General features: G+C 40.7%; 1 protein-coding gene across 17 annotated transcripts in view; it reads right to left on the reverse strand.

Moving 5' to 3' along the window:
- The window catches only part of DTNB (dystrobrevin beta), a 201,871-nt gene that overhangs the window by 129,723 nt on the left and 48,287 nt on the right, over positions 1-23,861 (reverse strand). For all 17 annotated transcript variants that reach the window (XM_051615682.1, XM_051615678.1, XM_051615683.1 and 14 more), the window contains 2 exons: positions 13,967-14,133; positions 3,230-3,354 (listed from right to left, as the gene is read on the reverse strand). In XM_051615682.1, the coding sequence (XP_051471642.1) occupies positions 3,230-3,354; positions 13,967-14,133 (292 nt within the window). The remainder of the gene's footprint in view (positions 1-3,229; positions 3,355-13,966; positions 14,134-23,861) is intronic.

The following is a 23,861-nucleotide window of genomic DNA, read 5'->3' on the forward strand; positions in this document are numbered from 1 at the left end:
CTACACCAAATTGCCAAAATCTGGATTGGCATGAGTTACCTTTTTTATTTACTGATCAGCAGCATATCTTATCTGCTGCTCAATTATTTTATTCACCATCAAAGTAATGTTAGTATACATGTCAGAGATTGCCCTATTTGACTTCATTCCCTGCCCCACCACCACCTTGAAAAAAATGAATTAGATCATATGAGTTTTCTTCCAGTGCTCTGGGAACTTTCCAGTGCTCCAAGATATATCAACAACCAGCAGCAAGTATCCAAACTAAGAAATTCTTTCAAAATACAATGTGGACTGAAAAGACAGACAGTGCAATTCAACATCCTTTTGGATTGCCTCTGGAAGGTAAGCATCTCACCAGCAGCAGATTGCACAACAGCTGCTCCCCTGCCAAACCACAACCTGAAAACTCTTCTCCAATAACTTTTAAATCATTAGTTTGCATTATTTGCTGCCAATTTTGTCTTTTCTCCTTCCCTTGACAAGGATATCTGTATTTACTTCCCTTCCAAGCCTTGTTTTCCCTGGAACATTTAGCCAAGTAGTTGTTATTATTTTTATGTCACATTATTTACTCGGCTGAACTTGATTTTAGCTTTGTGAGACAGTCTCCTCTAAAGCATTTCTTAGATGCTGATGTGCACCTTGTTTACTGGAAGAAAAATGTAATCAAGCCATGATCACTGACACCTAAATAATGACTCATTGTGGCTCTAAGCAATTCCTCTTTACAAGCTGAATTCTATCAAAGAATTTCTGCTGGCTATGTCACTTTTCACACTTAAAAACTGTGGGGGGTAGGGGGCTTTTTTTTTATTTCAGTGGTATCACTTATACAGAAAACTCCAAAGGTCTTGTATCTCTTCTACGACAAATTCAGTAGGTCGTTTTAGTCCCATTTTCTTTTTATTTTAATGTGATTTAGTGTTTGATATGAACCACTGCCTTACATTATTTTTACAGCAGGCCATTATCTGTTGTTCCCACAGCCATCCCTGTAGCATCAGGCACTAAATCCCAAAACTTGGGCTTCTTAGGACACTTTTTTCTTTTTTTTTTAATTAAAGCTGGCAGCACAGAGCAGATGTCTCCAAGCTGCCTTGCTGCTGCCAAGAGTGCCTGGCAGTGGTCCCAGCCAATGCAGAAGGTATCACACTGTACATCCTCCCACCCCACATGTCAAACAGGTCACGTATTAAAAATGCAAACCACAGAAGTGAGCCACCCACTTCTACCTTGAGCAGTCCTTGTCTACTTGAGGACTTACGGTGGTTTGATCTGTTAAGAAATCAATGAGTCCTAGCAAAAGAAATAAGTAATTCCTCAAACTTGGTAACCTGTGTCAGAAATAGAACTTGGGCTTGTAGTTTTGGGCTCAGCTTTTGCAGCCCTCCTTCACCCAGGTAGTCACCACACCACTGCTGGTGTTGTTTTCATACACTGCACTTACACAACTACATATTCTTTCATTTTTTTACAGAAGTATTGCATTGTTAACTACTAATTTACTTTAGTTAATGGTAGTGCATTTCAACATGAAAACAGCACAAAGAAAAATCTAAAAAGAAAAGTGAATGGATTCATGATCTGATAAAGGTTTTAAGCACAGAATTGTTTTCTTTGATGCTGAGCTGCACCCTTGCAACAGATAATCGAGATTTAAAGCTCTGTGACAAGCTCTACAACAGATCCTGGTCAAGGCATGTAGCTCATTCTGTGGACAATGTACAACCTTGTCCTTCTGGGTCTGATAAGCCATTTGTTTAAAAAGACAGAGACTTCAGCTCTGAATTGAACAGTACTTTGTTGTTGGTTTTTTAGTGCAATTTCACAGAGAAAATCAGAACAATTATATTCCATTAAATCAGATCAGCTCCCCTCACTGCACAGAACTAAAGCAAGCATTATAGAAGTTGGTAAATATTCAGTGATGCAAGAACTGGAAGAAACAACCACAAATCTAAGCAGAAATTGGTAAAGCTCGAAGCTATGTTGTTAAGGAGTTCAGCATTGTAACTACTCTTCCACATCAAGTTATGGATCTTCTATGCTTGTCACAAAAGAAAGCCACACGAGTGTGTTACCACATTACAGTAAGCTTTACACTTCTCACCTTTCCAATATTTTGCCAAGCTGGCCTCCAGCTTGTCTTAATGACTGCCACAACTGTTAAAAGGAGCGTATAGAAGAGCCAGTCAATCAAAATCATATGGCCATAGGAGAGGCCAAGCAGCATGTTCTGATATTGAGCTGTCAGGGGTTATATACATTCAGATTTGAATACCTTGGTTCTCCATTCAGAAATCGTGACAGAGAAAACAGTCCATGAAGAATTGGGTATTTTTGATGTAAAAATAAAACCAGAAGAGTATTGATTCCACTTACTCTCAGACCTGCAAATTACTCAATATTCAGGAAAATGGGAAGCCTCCATTTCAAAGAAATTATAACCCTTTGCTTTGCTCTTTTCCCTTCTCTAGAGCATATGCTTAAATTACGAAAAGTCTGAAGACTCTGTAGGACATGAGCCAGATTTGGAGGCTGTGTTTGTTATATACATAAAGTAGCAGAATTTGTTTGGGTTTTTTTTACTGTCTCAGGTTTTACTTCTGATGCCAAAACTGGTAAACAGGGAAAGTGGACTGATTTCAAGTCTGTTCAAATCAAGACCAGGACAACTGTATTCTGTTAAAATCATTGCATCAGTTCAATGAGGTCAGAATGGAAGAGTAAAAATAACACCATTGAGCAGAACAAGACAGCAAACCTCTCAGAGACAAAAACCAGAATGTAAAACCAATGCTCCCAGGCAGCAGCAGCAAGCTAAACCCCACTACTACAAACATTAGGCAACATTAACTTGCAAGTAAATATGTTTAACACGGTTTTGTTTATATAATTTTAATCTACAATAAATGAGAAAAGAGATTCTGATCCAGTATGGTGATGTGCAAAAGGTAAGACTGACTAGTGCTATGAAATGCTAATTGATATGAGTAGAATATACAGTCAGGCCTTAACTGCACGTTAACAATCTGTACTAACGAGATATTCTTAACAAAACAATAAATTTCAAGTAATTTTTCAGAGAAACACTTATAACACTGCAACTTTATGATTATAATCAAAGGCCTCCTTCCTGCTGGCCGACTCCGAAGCCAAATCCTGCCACAAACACCTTACTTTGTATCACTGATTAAGTAAAAATTGGATTAAAATAGATACTCACACTATATGTGCCAGATCAAGGGGCTTTTCTGGCTGCTCAGGGAACATGGGCCGAGGTGGTTCTCTGCTTGGTACACAACCAAGTGATTTACTAATTGCATGGCTCAGCTTCTTTGCAGGTGATTTCTGGTTTTGAAAAGAATGACAAAAATGAGTTGGCTGTTATGGAGAGCAGGGTAACATGTGCAATCAGATAACAGAGAAGAGTGAAAAAATGCATAATACTAGAATATTCAGAAATATCCAGTTACATTGTAACATACCTGAGAAACTAGTACAGAAACTACACAGGTGAACAAGTTCTGTGGTGGAAAAATTAAAGTAGTACAACAAAAGTATGCAAGATTAGGAAATAAACCAATTGTTTGGTGTTCCTACCAGGAATTAAATAAAGGGGCAATCATCCAACTAAGGGAGTTCTTAGACTTACTCACAAGGTCTTCTCAACACAGCTGCTGTGTTTTGAGGGGCAGGAAGGGGAAGAACAAATGACATTTTTTGTTCATCATGGGCAAAGCCAAGGGAAAACAGTGTTAAGATAGACACAAACATGTTTTTTTATTTTCTTTCACAAATTTACTGTGTTGTGCTAACTAATTCCACACGAGCAGATAGTCTGGGATCATCTAAGAAAGATGGAAAGGCTGGTGACAAGCACTGCCAAACACTCAGAAATGGCTGGCTGGCCTGAGTCATGCACTTAAAATGTGGTTTAAGTCCAATGTTGACTTACAAAATTAAGTCTTAAAATGTCATTACATCCCCTGAATTCAGGCCAGTGATGTGGGAGGCCAGATAATGCTTTTATGAGAGCTCAGACGTAATCCGGCAGCTCCTGTTTTCTGATCTCACTCACTAACATAACAGTCCATTTATGTGTAACCTAGTGGCTAATTACTTCTACAGAACTTTTTTACTGCTCCTGTAAGACAATTCTAAGCAGAATTAGGGCCCAAATGACTTTGTTCCTGGTTTCTCTCCCTCCTTCCCCCCGGAAGCACAGGGGGATGGGGTTTAGAGTCAGTTCACAGGCTGGTGGTTTCTGCTGCTCCTTCCTCCTCAGGAAGAAGGATTCCTTACAGTCCTTCCCTGCTTCCCCATGGGGTCCTTCCCATGGGAGAGAGTCCTCCACGAACCTCTCCTTCATGAGTCCTTCCCACGAGGTCAGGAGCTGCTCCAGCCTGGGCTTCCCACAGAGTCACGGGTGCTTCAGGAACAAACTCCCCTGGCGCCGGGGTCTTCCAAAGTTGCGCAATCAGAGACCACAGGCAGCAAATCCACTGGCCACAACATCCAAGTCCACTGGCCAAGTTCACCCGTCCTGGCACCTTCAGGGAATGTTCCACCACATTCCTCCATGAGTGCAGGGGGACAGCTGCCATCTTGCCATGGGTTGCAGAGAAACTTCTGCTTGGGCACCTTCTTCTCTTTCTTCCTCACCAGCCACCAGCACCGCTCTCCTCCTCCAGCACAGCTCTTCTTCCCCAAGTGCTTCTCTGCTCAGCTGTTACAGCTGTTCTTTTGTATGTTAATCGCTGAGGCACATCTATTGTCCCTCTAATGGCTCCTTGGCTGGGTTTGGAGCAGGGGGAGCTTCTCAGCTTCTTACTGGTGCCACTCCTGTGGTCCTTCCCCCTCTACCAAAAAACCCACCAAACCAGAACAGCATGACAGGAGTTACACATATAGATAGTTAACAAAAATTGGTAACTAGCAATTACTAACATTTACTAAAGATTAAATAAATAATTGATGATCCAGTGAGAATCTTAAACTCTGGGCACCTCGGCTTGAGCAATTTAAAAAAGGCAATAAAGGCTTTTTTGAGTGGAGAAACTGTGCGTGAGGAAGTTCTTCCCTCTGTGGATTTACATGGATTGTAGTCGATTGGGATGCATTTCAAGTATAAAGTAAAATACTAATATCAATTGGGAAACAATTAGAAAACAAAGATGAGCTGGATGTCTATGGGAATATATTAGAATAGCTGGGTCTTAACTGAAGATTTATTACCCTTCTTCAATCACCCTACAACTCAAAGTCAATGCAAACTGAAAGCTCCCATTCCTTTCAGATTCTAGAATTTTTATTCCATCAGCCCACAGATCCAACCTGTGAAGCAGCAGAATGTGTGAAGGTCATGGAGAGGAAGCCACCTAACAACCTGCAGGTACCAGGTGAAACAGGCCATTGATCTTCCTGATATATTTACCTTTGGCTTCTGCAGCCAAAAATCTTGGCCCTATCAAAGTACCCCTGCAACATCTCTTGATGGATATAGGATTATCTTCTCTCACCAGTGAGGGCTTCAGGAGGAAGGATGTCAAGATAACTACGTGCTTCAAGTGGTCACCTAGAGGGAGCTCTGTAAAACAGCATGTTCAGAAGCACTTCAGCTTACTAATTAACTAAATAATACATGCTAAAAAGACTGACTGGTAGTAAGCTTATTTTATTTTATATTTTTTAATGTGCTGAGAAAACCTGGTAGACTGCAATCAATGGATGATCCTTGTGAACAGTGCTGAAGTGCATGGTACTATCACTATGACAGGTCCTACAGATAATCATCAGCCTTTAATTACTTTAAGATCCTATGATGCAATCTTTATACGACTTCTTACTAAGTTCATAGTAAAATTTAAATTATGCACACAAATGAGATGGCACCAAAAGTAAAATTTTACCTAAATTAATTCTTCTACATGTTGAAATTTTCCGCATTTATTTATCTCTCAATTTGTTCTCCATTTCTCCTCCTTTTAGAGTGTTTCCTATTTTACTTTTTACCCTGTTCATCTTTTGGTTCCTGCACAGATGATCTGTCCTCAGCCTGCCTTTTCTGTGACCTCCTCTTTGCAGCATTTTTAGGCTATTTTGGAGGGTTTTTTTCCCATTGTGATAACAAACACTATATCCTATTGTGCTACCCCACCATTTATTTCGTCAAACAAATGCGGTGCTGTCTCGAACGCTCTACAATTGAGCCACTACTGCAGCCTCACTTTCTCAAAACTATAAGGGAAAGATAATTTCCATTAAACCCAACTTTTTGATAATGCTTCTCAGTGCAGCTGACAGTGAGAAGAGCCCAGTAGGTTGGACAAGAACACTGCTCTGCAGGCAAGTACACCTCGGATGGGCATCGTGCTTCCCTGAGAAATAGCCTTCACCTTCCCCCCCCCCTTCAATTAGCTGAATTCTACCTTTCAATAAAAACCATCCCTCATCAATGTTGCTAGTCTTGGCCTCCTGGCCTGTTTGGAATCATCTGTAACCACCTTTGAATTCTGCAAAGATGGGATGTTCTCCCTTCATAAAAGCAGAATACTCAAACAGAAAACCCCAAAGTCATACAATCCCCTCATCCCTCCCACCACTGCAAACTCACAACATACACAATTCCCCCTTCCCACCACCAACACCCTTTGCCCATCATCAGCACTGCTGTGTTTTTACCATCGTCTTCCTCCCCAGCTGTTCACCTTGTTTCTTCTTGACTTTGATCTAAATTGTAGATGTGGTGCTGAGGAACATGGTTTAGCAGTGGACTTGGCAGTGTTCAGTTAATGGTTGGACTTAATGACCTTGAAGGTCTTTTCCAACCAAAACAATTCTATCATAGCTGGAGGCAAACAACCTTTTATGGAGTATCTGTAACTTCTGTCACAACAGGATACCAGTGAGTCTGGAACTTGGATGTTATGACTGCAAAATCGCCAGTATTAGTAACTTTCACCTCCAAATAAGTAGTTAAAACTAATAAAGAATTTCAGACCTTGGAAAAGTTTTCACACATCCTAAAGTCCTATTTATGGTCTTATTTACAGTCAGCTTTAGAAGAGAAAACAGTATGGTGTGCCTTTATTTTCAGAGGCTTTCAGCCACTTAACATTTCCTTCTGCTACAGAAGCGTAACTGTAGAAACCAGCCAACGACATGCGGCTCTGCCTCCCTCCCCTCGCTCTCCTGGGAACGGCGAGCAGACAATCCATTTTGTTTTACATCCTAAATGGGCACAGTACATGACTCAGCAGGATTTGCACTGCTGTGGCCATTATATCAGGCTGATGATAAGCGTGGTCGATGATCCAAAAAAAAGGTCAGGCACGTAAACAGAATCCAGGCTCTTTATATGGATACAGTGTTTCAGCAACCTTCCTGGACCCAGGTATTCATGGGTTTGGTCTTCCTCCAAAATGTGAAGTCATACAGCAATGTTCTTTCCTCTTTTACTGACCATCTAATTGCCAAGGCACTCACAAAAGTTTTCTCCTCTGTATTATTCCAGAAGGTTCACAAGGCGCAGGTGCCAGTCTGGCTCTAGCAATGCACCTGTAGCGCTTTGCAGCACTTCTTGCAGAGCTCCTGCTTTGCAGCACAACAAAGCTTTTTAAATTTTACTGCCTTCCTGAGATTCCCTCTCCAGCAAACTCTCAGCCTTTTACATATCTACACCTATCACTGGAGGATACCCACCATTTTCCCCAAGTCTATCAATAAATATTCAAAAGAAACATTTTCTGCTCCTTTTCCATCATGCATAGACTGAAAAGAACTTGTGAAAAACATTTGCTGCCAGTTACCCTAAGTATTTGAGGAATCAATGAGACTTCCAGATAGTTACAATTCAATATGCAATTACTGTCTAGATAGCCCAGTGGATCTCCTTCTTTTTCAGCCGATTATTTGAGAGATGCATTTTTGGATTTCCTGTCTTCAGAAACACCTATGAAGTTCAGAGTCAGAGGCAGACTACTCAATTATGTATGAATCCAGATATCTAGAACTGTTCCTCTAACATAAATTCCATCACCACTTTCTAGATGATATATTTTATTAAATTTTTCAACTGAAGAAGAAATCGAGGTCAGAACAGATCAGGTGATTATGAAAGTCATCTTTATCCAGGCACAGCACTGCTGGTGTGCTGCTTTCTGCACTACTGCAGTGGCAAGCTGCAAAACTGCATTCCTCAGCCACGCTACTCAACTTCATACGCAGCAGAAAACACTGCTCCAAAACATTGTCTGCCTGCCAGCAAGCACATCTGGCTTCTCCAGATTCCAGAGAAAGCAGAAAAAAAGTAAAATATGTAATTCTGAGAGGCTGGAATGTTTGTTCTCTTTTGTAACATAAGAATTTGAAGGAGACTCTGCTCTGCACCTACACTCTTCAGGTGATTTCATGTTCCACTTGTATAGCCACAAGGTCTGGTTAAATACCTTTCCAGTTAACCACTGAATCACTCTCCTTGTGGCACACAACCTCAGGATCAAAAGCAAACCAGCTACTTGGGGTTTGGTTATTTCAGTAAGTGTATCATCAATGGTTCAGTGGTGGCCTTGGCAGTTAAGAGTTGGACTTGATCTTAAAAGGTCTTTTCCAACCAGAACAATTCTGTGATTCTATTCAGTCAAGAACTGTCCTGGATTCTACATTTTTATTTAAGAAAAAAAATCTGACTTAGTTATAAATAAAGCATTGACAAAATAAAACTTAAGCAGTGATGTTGGTGTAAGTTGCAACTGCCTCATAAACAAATGTAATTTTAAGAACTAGAACAACTATTCAACTCATTTTTCCCAGAGATACAGAGGCAGATGCTGGCATGCAGCTGCTCTGTGCAGGGTCTGGCCCTGCTCGACCAGCGAGGCATAGAATCACCGAATCAAAATGGTTTGGGCTGGAAGGGACCTTAAAGATCATCTAGTTCCAAGCTCCCTGCATGAGCAGGGATAAGATGCACACTGCTGGAAATCCTGCTGGCAGCTGCCTTCTGATAGCATGTGTATGTTCTTAACCAAGTTTAGAGGAAAGCCTGTTGTGCTGCACCCAGACACCCGTTCCTTTTGGAGCTGCCCAGACCTGCACAAGGACACATGGCTGAGCTACCTGCAGCAAATGTCAACGGCCTGACCACTTTCTGCTGGGAAAACTAATATATCACTGACAGATACCATTGAAAAACTGTTATATGTGCAAAAGATATGAGAAATTATCAGTAAAATGCAACTGTCATCTTCTGTTTGGAAACCCATTGCATCTGTACTGTGTACTGCCAGATTTTTTGCATTTCAGAAGCGTTTATAGATGCTGTCTCTGTCCACCTGCCTTCCTATCAAAGGCTACGTCTCTCTCAAAAAAAAAATCCATTACAGAATTAAAATGCTGGAAACTACAAACGACAGTACCAAAAGCTGTCTTTTTACCTTTTTCTAATTGTCTATTTATAAATTTAGATACTATTATATTCTACTTATAAGTCACATCCACCTCTAACAAAAAGGTTTCGTAAACACTTGTTAGAAATTTATAGGCAACAAAAACTGAATTGAATCTTGGTTGTTAAGAACACTTCTTTCAAAATGGAGGTTTTAAAGTTACCAGTTTCTCTCTCTTTTCTCCTTGCTCCCTCCAATATCTGCCTCACTTTACTGGTATTACTTGTAGTATCCTAAGTGTAAACTACACAGGGTGTAGACACAAAGTAACGCAGCACACCCACCCTTCGTATGTATTGAAAAAGGGGAAGTGAGCCAAAAAATGTCAGAGTCTGTGCACATGGAAGGTTCCCTCTTCTCCCAGCAGAAGAATCGTGCTGAGCAGCTGAAGGGATTACGTGGAAAGGAGCCAACAGGCCCAGTGAAGCGAGTGTAGCACCGACACGGAAATGGTACCGCAAGGAGGAAGCTGAAACACCCATGTTTGCCTCCAGCTCTCCGCAGGGAAGGTGCAGGGTCACCCCAGATGTCCCGGCTGGCTCCCTGTCGGAGCACGAAGGCAGCGTGCCCTCTGCTGGGAAATGCGGAATTAGAAAAGGAGGATTTTTACGTCATTTGAAAACAGGAGCCCATGTGACAGGGCCGGCCGCACAGAGACAGCGACGTGACAGGGAGGCAGAGCAGGTTATTTAACACCGCCAGCTTGTTTCTGGGGGACCGAACAAAAACACGTTCGAAAATGCTTAATAACTTTAAGGTGGTCTAAATGGGAAATTAAAGGAACCAGAAATATAAGATCTGTCATTTTGAGAGCAAAATCTTATTAACAGCTACTTAAGGTATTGCTAGACTCGGTAGATAAAAGGGTCTGTCTTCTGTTTTAGATCCGATTAGTTCCCCGTATAATGACTTCCCATCGGAAGCCATAGATATTATCACTATAGAAACAACTAAACATTTGTTTTCTTTGCTGATACACACTCCAAAGCCACCATATTAAGGACAATTATTAATAACAAATATTCCATTATTTATAGCAGGAAGAGGTTCAACTACAACTGATAACAAGCTACAACCCCTTAGGGGAACTTGGCTATTTTAATATTTTACCTGGAATTTATGGCTGACAGAGTGTTGAAGTTGAACAGACTAAACAATAAACAGAACGAGCAACGAGTATTCTACAGGCTTTCAAAATGAACAATCTGATTTTCAGATCTGCTGCGCATATGTCACTAAATGAATCAGTCTTTAAGGCTATTTAATAAAAACAAAATTGAAATAGCCTGAAAGGAAAAATTTGTAAAGTGTTTTAAGTTGGTTTTTTCCCCACCAAACAGACCCCAACAAGCAGCATGTTTACGCAGCAAAACGTCTCAAAATATGTTTCTTCCTGAACTTACATATTTATAATAATATCTATTACATATATAAAAAACCCATAACACTATGTGATTTATAGCATCAAAAAATTATCAAAAGCACTTCAGAATTTCAGGAAAGAACTTGATAGAAATACTTATTATGAATACTTATTCTGGGTCTTAGGGCTCTACAGCTCTGAAAATACACCATGAAGACTGAATTATATCTGACTGATTTGAAAACCAAATAAATTTTTCTTGTATCAGAGAATCAGCTAATTTAAAGCTTCATTAAATGTTGTGGCTGCCAAGTCCCACCTGAGAACTTGACAATTTTCTGTACTGAACTGCATCATTTTTTAAAACATAAGGCATCCGGAATAGACATCTTCAAAGTTACTGCCTTTGCTGGGTATTTTCCACCTTTTTATCAGGTTCAGCTTCACCTCTTTACCAACAGCACCAGGCAGAAGTGTCCTCATGAAGACTGACATGAAAAAGACACTTCTCATTCCCTGATCTCACCAAGTGAAGGATTTCCTTATCTGTCATTTATCTAGCAGTGATACAGTCCAAATCCCAAACTCACTTTTTAAATTAAGACCAATTTTCAATTTTCAGCTAATTAACACACAAGACTTATAAAAGTTTTTAAAAAATGGAAAGAAAAAAAATGTAAGAGACCCCTCTCTTAAATGATCTCTCTTCCATGCTCAGTTTAGAGGAGACAAGCCAATCTGTAGTAGTATTTTATATATCCCTGGGGTTATTCTGTCTGTTTAAAACACTTTGTTGTTTAAAAAAACTCAGCAAATGGCTAAAAAGAAAGTTTCTAGAACTAGAGCCAGAAATACTACTTTAGACTACAGGAACATAAATGTTCCTTATGATTACCTTATTGTTTACTGAATTTGTTACTTCACCTTTAGACAACCTTTAGCTTCTTAATTTCATCTTTCTTTTATTTGGATTCAGAATAAGAAATGTAAATATCTCCTTCCCTCTTCACACCTTTTATTCCTTTGGCCCATGTCCAGATGTAACTGCACAGTTCTACTACACAAGCCTCCCACAAACAGATTTCATAGCACACCTTTGCTAATGTTCCTTCCACTCCACCTACTCCTGCAGTTTCTTACTAGGATGAGTTACATCTTGTTTCTGTACAAGACAGCCAGATTTCCTGCTGCTAAAATTACTTCTACAGACTTCTGGACCAATTGTTTTCATGTATCAATATTTTCATTCCTTAAGATATTAGCATTTAGTCTCCTTAAGGTTTCAAACTATCATTTTCTTTCATACATTCTGTAACATTTTGCTTATATAACTCTGCTTCCCAGTACTGTTTTCAGTTATCTTCTGTTTCCAGTTCTGTGCTTTGTTGAGTGTTGCTTCTGTACTGCAATTCCCTTTTCTCCATCTATGTGAAGAACCACTGAATCATGGAACAGTTTGGATTAGAAGGGACCTTAAAGATCATCTAGTTCCAACACCCCTGTCATGGGCAGGGACACCTTCCACTAAGCCAGATACAGAAGGAAACACAGTGTCAGTCTGAACATCCTCCTTTTCATCAAATCATAGGTTCAGATAATGGTTTAGGTGGGAAGGGACCTCGAAACTCATCTAATCCCACCCCATCATGGGCAGGGACACCTCCCACTAGACCAGGTTGCTCCAAGCCCCATCCAACCTGGCCTTCAACACTTCCAGGGATGGGGCAGCCACAGCTGCTCTGGGCAACCTGGGCCAGTGTCTCACCACCCTCACAGCAAAGAATTTCTTCCTCAGATCTCATCTCAATCTCTCCTCTTGCAGCTTGAAACTGTTCCTCCTCATCCCATCCCTCCCTGCCCTTGTCAAAAGTCCCTCCCCAGCTTTCCTGTAGCCCTTTCAGGTACTGGAAGGTGCCCTGAGGTCTCCCTGGAGCCCTCTCTTCTCTAGGCTCAACAACCCCAACTCTCCCAGCCCGTCTCCAGAGCAGAGCTGCTCCAGCCCTCACATCGTCTCTGTGGCCCTCCTCCTCCCATTGATATAACTTCCCACTCCTTCAATTTGCATCATATCTTAAAATCAGCTTATTCTGTACAGCCTAGCAAGAATCAACCACCTCAGCAGTTAATACTGAAACAAGGCAGATGCCAGATTCACAGATGCTGGTACCAGAATGAGGCACAGACCCTCAAACCCAACTCACTGCAAACACAGGACAGAGACTTCAAAATATCTACGCTAGAGTTAGAGCTACCATTTAGATATGTCTTTGTATTAAAATTGCAGACAGGATTTATATAGAATTAAGGAGATAATAATCTGCTAGTAGTTCAGATTAAACATTCCAGAAGTTCACTACCCACACAGTTAAAAAAAGAACAATGTTTAAGTCTGAATTTTCCTATCTTTGCCTTCCAACTACTGAATGGTATTAAGCCCCAATTTTCTAAATTAAACAGTAATACTATAATGACTCTTCCTCATGAAGATAATTACTAATTATAATCCAATCATTATTTGAACTTCTCTTTGAATAAGTAAAAGGTTGGGTTTAATCTTTTGGCATAAAATAGGTTTTTTCCTCTAAAATGCTGTGTTACTTCTTCAGATATAATTATCCTATAGCCATCTAATTCAATGTTATTTCTCAAATAATTTAAGGCTTTTTAGTTAGGAGTTTTCAGTGCATATTTTTACAATTGTCAGGATAATTTTTCTCTTAAAGATATACTATCTTTAAAGATGCCACTTGGATAAAGCTACTTCCTAAGCACAGCATTCACACTAACTGGTTTACCTCTCTGGGGAGGAAAACTGTTGCCATCTTTAGGCCTTTTCAAGCCAGAAGAAAGGAAAATGTAAGAAAAGTAGGAATTATGTGAAGAGAGGAAGAAAATACATCTGTGAAGGCCTTGAGAAGGACTGTGCTGTCTTTTGTGCTTTAAACAGCACTGAATACAATAACCATCAATAAATTAACATTACTTATATTAAAACCAGTACATTTTACCTATTTAAATGCTTTTGCTATTTAAAAAAAAGTTAAGTTTTTAGTTAAGTCCTACTGCGCAGTTCTACTAAAACAAACTTTAAGTTTCCGAATAAATTAGTACAGAGGTGGCTGTTGCAGCATGACAAACAAAGGTGGGTTACCCAAGAGGAATGCTCCTTCATCTGGTGCTGGTTGCTGTGAGGACCATTTGCATGGCCACGCCAGAAACAGTTTTGACAGAGCTGGTAATTGTGGCACTGCTGGCATCGGTACCGGAAACCCATCATGCTCTCACAGCGGCAGTACGAACATTCCACGGGATGGAAGACTTGGTGGAGATGGGGGAGGAAAGAAATAATAAAAGAGGAATAAGCAACTTTAGGAAAACCTTGACCATCAAATTTCATTGGAGCTTCCAAAATCCACCCCCAGGTTCTTAATCCACTAAACCAACTTGCTATTCTGGGCAGGTCATGGATTTTGAGTGGAGAGGAGGTAATTTTGGTAAGATTAACTGTAAATGTAAGTTGGTGATAACACAGCACTTTCATCAGACAAATTCAATATTTCTTCCTCAGATTTTTCCCTCCTCAGTCCCAGAAGTCTCCATACAAGTCCAACAACACTGAGAACACATACAAGTGGACAGAAAATCAGAAAGGCTTTATTCACAACTGTTTATTTCTCCCCAGGGAGATCACTTTGCCCTCAAGTCAGTCAAGAGAGCTTTTCACAGAAGACCCAAATTCAGAGCACCATGACGGGCTTCTGCTCTGGATCACCTCTCACTGAGGAACATCCCTTGCTCTTCCCTGACCGTGACCTGCTTCTCGTACCTTTATCTCTCACACCGAAGCAAACCCCAACATACCTCTGGACCTTTACATCTCGAGAACTGGAAAATTAAAGTAGGTGTGACATGCAGAGGCACCATCAGAGGCAGGCTAAAAAAAAAAAAAAGCTCTTCTACCCACGAACAAACAATGACAGGCTTGCAATATTAAAGAGAGAAGTCTTCAGAGTAAACAAAAATAGAATGTGAGAATGAGGTAAGGGAGATATCTCTCCATGTCAAAATGCATCTCCAAAGGTGAAGCACAGGAATTAGACTGGAAGGATGACGGTGAGTTACAGGAGCAAATGGTTTAGCATTGCTGTGGGCCTAGAGTGTAAATAATTACAAGTATAACTAACGGTGCTATGGAGAAGACCATTGGAAAAAAAGAGCAGCTCAGTGGCCAGTCACCTCAAATTCTTAGATATTCTTATAATGTCTATTAGAAACTAGAAAAAGATGTAAGAGAAAGAACTGGAAAGAGTCGGAAGTTTTGATAATTGATAAAAATGATGACTGAGCTGTTCTGAGACACTGCAATCCTGCACAGGGCAATAAAGTTACTGCAGAGAGATACAGCTTCCATGGGAAGGCTCAGCCAGTTAACCAGTGCAGAACTGCCTGCTGCCTCAGGAGTGGATGCATATGCCAAAACTGCTGACAACAGATGGGTAGTAATTAAAGCAAATACAAGTTGAGCCTTGACCTGGTCAGGAAATCACAGATAATTGAGTCAAGATGATCAGACAGATGATGCTTTATGGCAGCACACAGCAACACTGTATAAAGCAAAGAACTGATTGTTGTAGGCAATTACAATGTATAAATACCAGTGGGAATGGACTTTAGAGAAACTGGTGACCTTTTTGTTTTTTTCTATTAGAGAAGGTGGAGAAAGCAATGAGAAGGAAGACTTCTACACTTAAAACAGTAAAAAAGAACTGGCTGAAAAAGATCCAAGTGACTTTAAGTCAAAATGCCAACAGGGTAATTTTGTGAATTTTAGGAGACAGAGAAGAGCAAACATGACTCCGATAGAGCACACTTCAGTAAACTCATGAGAATCAGTAGGCAAGCTATGGGAAGAAACAATTCAACAGGAAACCTGAGTTAGAACTGTCAGTCGCTTCAAAAAATTATGCTAAAGAGACAAGCATAAACTATCTCAGTGCAGAGAAAAGTGCAGACTGCAGTGAAAGACCAAGTGACTAAAACTAAGACAACCCAAATTCCAAAGGAAACCTACAGAAGCAAAAACTGGGAGAAATTATTAATGAGGGTTAAAAGAATAACTCAAATACTTAGAGCCAAAGTCAAAACCAGAATGAGTGTAAACTAACAGGGGATTTAAGAGGGACACTAGAAGAATTGTAATTATGATCCTTAAAAAGGGTGTCAAATAATACATATGTAACTACTGACTTCTCATGTTATTTTTACTCATAGAATACACACTTCAACAAATAATAAAGCAAAGTACTGTAAGCACCTGAAGAACAACAGAGAAATGAGTCATGGACAACACTTGCCAAATCAGCGTAATGTTTTTCCATGACAGAGTAATTGTCCTTGAAAATAGAAACAGGCATCAAATGTCATCCATTTTTCATTCTACTTCAGTCATTCTTACAACATTGGTCTCCCATTATATTCTCATGATAGAGGGAAACACACAGTAGATGAAAGGACTGTCACTTGGATGTGAAGCTCATTGGAAAAAGACCAGAGAGCAATTAATTGTCACAATGGAAAAATCTAATAAGCAAAGGGCTTTATTCCAGGCCACACACAATGGTCAATATTTTCATAAACATATTGAAGGATCATTAAAAATGTCCAATTTGGGGCATCACATTTCAGGAAAGATGTGGGTTAATTATAAGTACAAGAGAAAGCAGTAAAACTGTCTGAACAATATCTAGTGGACATCTTAGCTAGGAGAAGGTATCATCAAACATGCAAGAGGTACTTACAAAAATAGCAATATATTCTCCAGAGTCAGGGGCCAAAAAACAGGTACTTAAGGGTTTAAACTGCAATAAGAAAAAACTCATGCTAGAACATTAGGAAAAAAACTTTCTCATCCTAAGAATATTTTAACAGTGATCTCACCTCAGCTTCAGGTCCAAGGAGGTGCTGACACTTTTTGACAGAGGATATTAAGAAGCAGGGAGGCAAATATGTTAAGAATGTTTACATACATTCCAGTTTGCCTTTGGAAAAAGAGATGGATGAAGTCACAAGTTCCCAAAGTTTTGGTTTTTGCATGCACACACCTCCTGCACTCTCCCCCCCAGTATCCTTTCTGCTTGTGGCAGAGGTGCTGTCTCCTGCCAAGCTACAGCATTAGGTCACTACCTTAACAAAAGGCAATATCCTGGTATCAGCTGATGGCAGCATGTTCTGCCTCTGCATACTGCTTGATATTATCTCTTCTTCCCCACCTTTCAAAAGTGTCTCTATCTTCTCTGACTCCATGCACTTAGAAGATATTACTTCTGATGAAAAGGTGACAAAAGCACTACAGAGTCCTGAACCAAAGAATCAAAACCTTGAAACGTATATACTTGATTTAGGAAAGGAACAACAACATTCTGATAAAATAAAACACAAGGCAAAAAAATAATGGCCACAGCACTCAATGTACTGCAAAAAGCCTGCTCTGACAATGATGGGTAAAGAGAAGATTGGAACAATCAGTATCAGAGTTTGTTGTATCATGGGCAAGGTGTGTGGTCATCAAGATAGAAACCAAAGAGGTGCAACTTCTCGGTTTGTTTGTGGGTGCTTTTTTGTGTGGGGAAGAATGTGATGTGTCCTTTCTGCTCTTCCTTTTCTTTCCTCCTCTATCACACAGATACTTCTCATTTGATTTCTTCTACAAACCCGTAATTTCTCCAAAGATCTTGTGCCATCTTGTGATTTACCTCAGACTTCTCAGAGCCATTTCTTCTTCATTATTTTCTTTGGTCTGTTCCCCTTGCTCTCCAACATCAAAATACACACGCTACTTAGGCTTGCAGATTCCAAGGGCTAAAAAATTGATCATATATTTTTCTCTAGCCCCAAGATCCTTTTGTCCTTAGGCTTACTGAATACACACTTGCTGCCTATCCCTTTCCTTCAATTCTGACCTTAGGAAATCCCTCAGCCTCTCACATTCCCACAGAAGCTGTTCTGGTCAAAATCTCTTATTACCCTTTCCCACCCATACGTAAGTATCATTACTCCACCACCAATTTTTGAGTTGCAAACCCCAAATTGCTCTTTGTCTTGGTATCTCCATACACTGCCCTAGCTCTGTGTATTCATATTTTATCTTACATTTTGACTGCTGATGCCCAGAGTCTTTGCTCTATCTGAACAATGCCTTTTCCATGGAGGCATATGAGTAGGGCTTCCAAAATATGACAGTTATATAAATGACAGATTGCTAAAATAAAATAACGAAGAAGAGTTTTAGAGGAATATTGCAGATCCACATTTTGGAGCCACATGTAGTTTCAAAGTACCCTAATTTTAAAGGTACATGAGAGAAGAGCGATGCAGGACGGAATGACCAGAGACTGGTCTGAAACTGAGTAGCAATTCCATGTAGTCTGCTTCCAGGTGACAGAGTACTTCCATAGGAAGAATGGTAGCAATAACAGAACACAGATAGAAATAAGCAGAGGAAAAGAACAGAATCTTTATTAAATTGCGTAGGAGAAATTCCAAAAGAAATTAAAAAACCTAGTAGTTAAAGGAAAATGAAAAAATGACAGCTGCAAAATGCAAGAAAAGAAATCAAAGAGGAGATAATAAAAGCACAAAGATAAAACATGGTGAAGATGTAAAAATCCAACATTTTTCGCATAAAAATGCTTCAAGGAAGACCTGAAAAAAACTCCACTGTTCAAAACTCTGGCTAAGACAATTAATGTTGGAGAAATGCTTTGAAGAACTTGCCGTGACTATAAATACAACCTTTTATTATAGTATTCTTTTACATGTGGTATCAATAGCCACATCTGTAAACAGGACATACTGCTACGAGGTTTTCTTTTGACCCAGTGGACACAGGCCAGCAATCCTCATGCGTACATCCCTGACTTCTAAATTCTATCACTCCAATGTAAAATACAGTTGATACTTTTAGCTAGGAGATAAAACTGCAATCATCTGCTTAACTGAGCAATACATAGCACAAAAAGCCAAATACTCCAAGTGGTGCATTCCTTATAAAACTGTGTACAATTTCACCACAGAAATTCTATCTAGTATATAACGTATGTGCCAAGCTCCATGTTTCAACTCTGACTACTAATTAATCCATAGAAACTCTTCAAATGATTGGAAGAACTCTTCCAGGAGGTTAATATCCTTAAGTAAAAATCAATGGACAGAGGCCTGTCTAGGTGGCAGTTTGGAGCAGGAATCTATATATACCTTCCTCTACAGCAGGAACATGACCTCCTTGGTCTACATTAACAGTTGTGAATACACCCAAATACTCTCTGACCCTGCATTTTGCTGCCAAGTCTCTAAACAAAACCTAATCTCTGAGACTAAACACATTAAAAGATATTTAAAAAAATCTACATTCTACTGAAAATCTTAGGGACCAGCAAAATAGAAGAGGCTAAAGCAGAATTTTTATCCAAAAAAGGATGGGCTTAAAAACTCAGAGAATACTACCAGTGAAACACACTCCAAGGTGCCCAGCCAGACAATGGCTCTAACCAGGGCACAGAAAAACAGAAGGGTATCACAAGACCCAGTCTCAGTTGCTGAACTACTCTGCTGACTAGTAGCTTAACATCTTCTACACTCTGTAAAAACACTACACAGAACAGTTGACTTATGCTACCCAAGTCACCTCAGACAGAAATTACATACCAGGGCAGCAGGGAGTGAAATATCTTTGCAGAGGTTTCTTTTTGAAATGTGCTTCTAGACCTGAGGAGAAGGACTTGGGGATGCTGGGTGATGAGAAACTCACCACGAGCTGGCACCATGTGCTGGCAGCTCAGAAACCAACTGTGTCCTGGCCTGCAGCCCCAGCAGTAGGACCAGCAGGCCCAGGGAGGAGCTTATCCCCTCTGCTCTGCTGAGACCCCCTGCAGTGCTGGGTCCCGTGCTGGGGTATATCCCAACACAAGAAGGACACAGAGCTGTAGGAGTCCAGAGGAGGCCATGGAGATAACGCAAGGGCTGGAGTAGCTCTGCTCTGGAGACAGGCTGACAGAGTTGGGGTTGTTCAGCCTGGAGAAGGCTCCAGGGAAAACCTAGAGCACCTTCCAGGACATGAAGGGGCTACTGGAAAGCTGGGGAGGAACTTTTGACAAAGGCAGGGAGTGACAGGATGAGGGGGAATTGCTTTATATTGAAAGAGGGGAGACTGAGAGGACATCTTAGGAAGAAATTCCTCGCTGTGTGAGTGGTGAGACACCAGCCTTTTTTTTACCTACAAACAGCCCAAGGACAATGCAGACCTCCACGAAAACACCCAGATCCTCTAAAGGAAAAACTGAAAAACTTTTGGTTCCTGAGTATTCCTAAAAACATTATGCCAAAATCATAATGACACTAGTTTCTTGATGGAAAAAAGCCACAGTAGTGTCAGTGATACATTCAGAGCAGCAAAGGACAGGCTGAATGGAAAGCATGAGTTTCTGTCACTGGATCTCCTTTACCACCATCAGGATAACTCTGAGTATGTCTATAAGCTCGTATTACATTTCTTAACTGACACTAGAATTTGCAGAAATGTGGAGGAGCAGAGAAAGAAAAAAAACTGTGAAAATAAGGCAATTCTGCTTCTGGAAAGGAAGTTTCCCTTGTGCTTCAGGAAAGGCAGAGAAATGGCAACAAAACCACCTGGACACTAAGAACACTGCCCGGCACAAACACGGAGGGTAAGGAAGCAATGGGGGGAGAGATGGGACACAGACCACGAGGAGTCTGCAACAGCCCAGCACACCCTTGGCCAGCCTCTGCTGACCCTCCAAGGGAATAATGTTACAGGGAAGTTTAAAGATAGATGGTCCATATACTTCAGGATCGTGTCAAAACACCAGCGTGTCTGGCAGATCTTCTAAGAAAATCGCTTTCCTCCTTGCAAGAAATGTGAAAAAGCCAAGAAACAAAAATGTTATCACCACCACAGCTCTGTGGATTTTCTAGCTTCCCCCACCCCCAGCCCCTTTTTTCAAAGGAAAGTAAAAAAAGAATTCCCCTGCAAGGCTCTATCTTTCCTTGGAAGAAGTAAAAGATTTACTCCAGCTGATGCTACTTAGCAGCTTCTAAATATAAATTTTGTCATTTTAGGAAAGGAAGAAATTCTCAGTCCCATTCAGAAATTAAATTCCTTTGATCTTCTGGGAAAGTTAAAGATTTGTCACAGAAGGAGGCCAAAGCTTGAGTTATAATATGTAATTGAAGAATGACATGACATGGCTAAAAAAATGTTATGGAGCATTTTCAGTTGGAAAATCCTAAACAGGAACTGCATTCTTCCTATTACACACATTCTTATTTTTCAGTTTTGTATTTCAGGTAAGATACAATCCTTATCCTAAAGAGTCTATGAGCTACTAAACTATTTCTAGAAACACTAATATAAGCTGAAGATAACAGTCCTGAAAAGTTTAAAAGCTAAATATTATTTTCCATATTTTCCATATTTTCCCTTTGTTATAAATGGAAGAGGGAAAAAATGTAGCCTGAAGACTTCTTGCACTTGCATTTACAAAGGATCCTATTTCTGCAAAAGCAGAACTAAATGGATTAGAATGCCTGCACAAAAGCATACTGTTATCATGCTGCACATTAGCATGCAAATTGAGATGATGGCTCTCAAAAATAACATGCTGGCTGATTTGTTTAGATCAATACAAGCAATCCATGGGGTTTATTTGATGCCTTGAGAAAGAAGATATGTAATTTTTCACCTGCAAATGTCATTTCTCCAATAAAACAAGAACAGTTCAGAGCTTAATTGCCTTTTGCTTATATCAGAGTTGAAAAGACAACCAGGGAAATTGCAGGATTATTGTTTTACTTTTTTAAAATCTGTCAACTGAGGTGTTCAAGTGCCTCTGAAGTCACTCAGCAGTGATTGCCAGAGTAATTAATGCGAATATTTACAAGCTGTGTAGGAAACAAACATCTGGTTGGGAGGAAAGGTTATGGAAGAAAAGCACTATGCTCTGATAAGGCGCAATCTAGACAAAACTCACAGTGGAAATCAACAACTGACTCCCAAACAAGACTACTACTGCTGGAGCAGCTCCGGACCTCATGGGAAGGACTCATGAAGGAGAGGTTCATGGAGGACTCTCTCCCATGGGAAGGACCCCGTGGGGAAGCAGGGAAGGACTGTAATGAATCCTTCTTCCTGAGGAGGAAGGAGCAGCAGGAACCACCAGACTGTAAACTGACTCTAAAACCCATCCCCTGTCCCCCTGTGCCGCTGGGGGGAAGGAGGGAGAGAGACCGGGAAGAAGGGAAGGGTGGGGTAACACATGTAAGCCCTGCTTTGTGTGTTATCTGTGTCCTGTGTGTGTTTGGTTAGTGTGAAATTAAATTATTATTTTTTCCCCAAGTTGAGTCTGTTTTGCCCAGGACCTTGATCAGTGAAGAACCCTCCTTGTCCTTTGTCTCAACCCAGGAGCTTTGTCCTCCTCATCCCAGTGTGTGTGTTGGGGAGGGTGGGGGGGAACTGAGTGATGTGGATTATCCTTTGTTGTCATTTTGGGCCCCAAACCAGGACACCACCACTTAGTTGCACACATTCATAAGGTCCCCCTGAGCCTTTTCCTCTTGAGGCTAAGCAATCCCACCTCTCTCTGCCTGTCCTCATTCCACACATGCTGCAGTCCCTTAATCATCTTTGTAGACCTTTGTGGGACTCGCTCCAGTACATCCACATCTCCCTCATACTGGAGAGCCCAGCATTGGACACTTATCCAGATTTGGTCTCACCAGTGCTGAACAGAGGGCAATAAACATCTCCTTAGCCTGCTAGCTATGCTCTTCCTTATGCAGCCCAGGACACTGGTGGTCTTCCTTGCTTCAAGATGGCATTGCTGGCTAACATTCAACTTGGTGTCTCTATCAGGACCCCCAGGTACTTATTTGCCAAATTGTTTTCCAGCCTGTCAGCCCGCAGTGTGCCCTGGTACATGGGGTTAGTCCTTCCCAGGTGCAAGACTTTGCACCTCTCAGTGTTGAACTTTGTGAGGCTGATGAGGAAAGAAACAGTCAAAATTATTTTTAAGACTTCATGTTCTTATTAATCTGCACTGGCAGAATTATCTGATACCAAATTTACAGCCTTGGAAATCTGAAGAAGCAGTTCAGCACCTCTAGTAAAGCATCTACAGTTAAAAAAAAAACAACCTGTGTAACACTGGAGAGTGAAGTTTACCTTGAGCAGGGAAATTATTTATTAGGAGTTGTCCTTTTGTCCAAGATTTGCCTCTGAATCTAAAAGATCTGTCTTTATAATTTCCCCTGGTAAAGGTGGAAAGGTTTCACAGTTCTCAAAAGTTATAGTATCAGATCACAATATAACAGAGATTCATAGAATGGTTTGGGTTGGAAGGGACCTTAAAGATCATCTAGTTCCAACCCCGCTGGGGTCAGACCCTGAGCAAGGTCACGTCCTGCTAGATCAGGTTGCTCAAAGCCTCATCTAACCTGGCCTTGAACACTTGCAGAGATGGGGCTTCCACAGCTTCCCTGGGCAACCTGTTCCAGCGTCTTACCACCCTCATAGTGAAAAATTTCCTCCTTATGTCTAATGTAAATCTCCCATCTTCAAGTTGTAAGCCATTAATCACCTAAAGAGACCTTTGGTGGCAACCTCAGTAAAGTAAGTGCCAGCATCTGGGTGGATATCAGCATTACTCTCCCAGTTGTGACTGATGCTGGTTTTAGTTGAAACCTGAGAGAACCTGTCACATCATGCTGAGACCTCAGGGCCAGCTGGAGCTTAACATTTAAAACCTGACTGTACTAAATTAATTAAGGGCCCTAATCAACATTCACAACTTCAACCCTTTAATAATTGTGGAGCACTATGAAACAACTTCAGTGTGTTGTCTGGGAACCTCACGTCTCAGATTTCAGCTCCGAATCACCACTGGGAGATGTAAATTCCTACCCTATCCAGTGCTGATGTTCCCACTGTGCCAGTCCTGGGGCAGAGGAGTCCTACAGGCCACGCTGAATGACTC

Source organism: Apus apus, chromosome 3 (assembly GCF_020740795.1).
Source record: "Apus apus isolate bApuApu2 chromosome 3, bApuApu2.pri.cur, whole genome shotgun sequence".
In the NCBI taxonomy this organism is placed as follows: Eukaryota; Metazoa; Chordata; class Aves; order Apodiformes; family Apodidae; genus Apus; species Apus apus.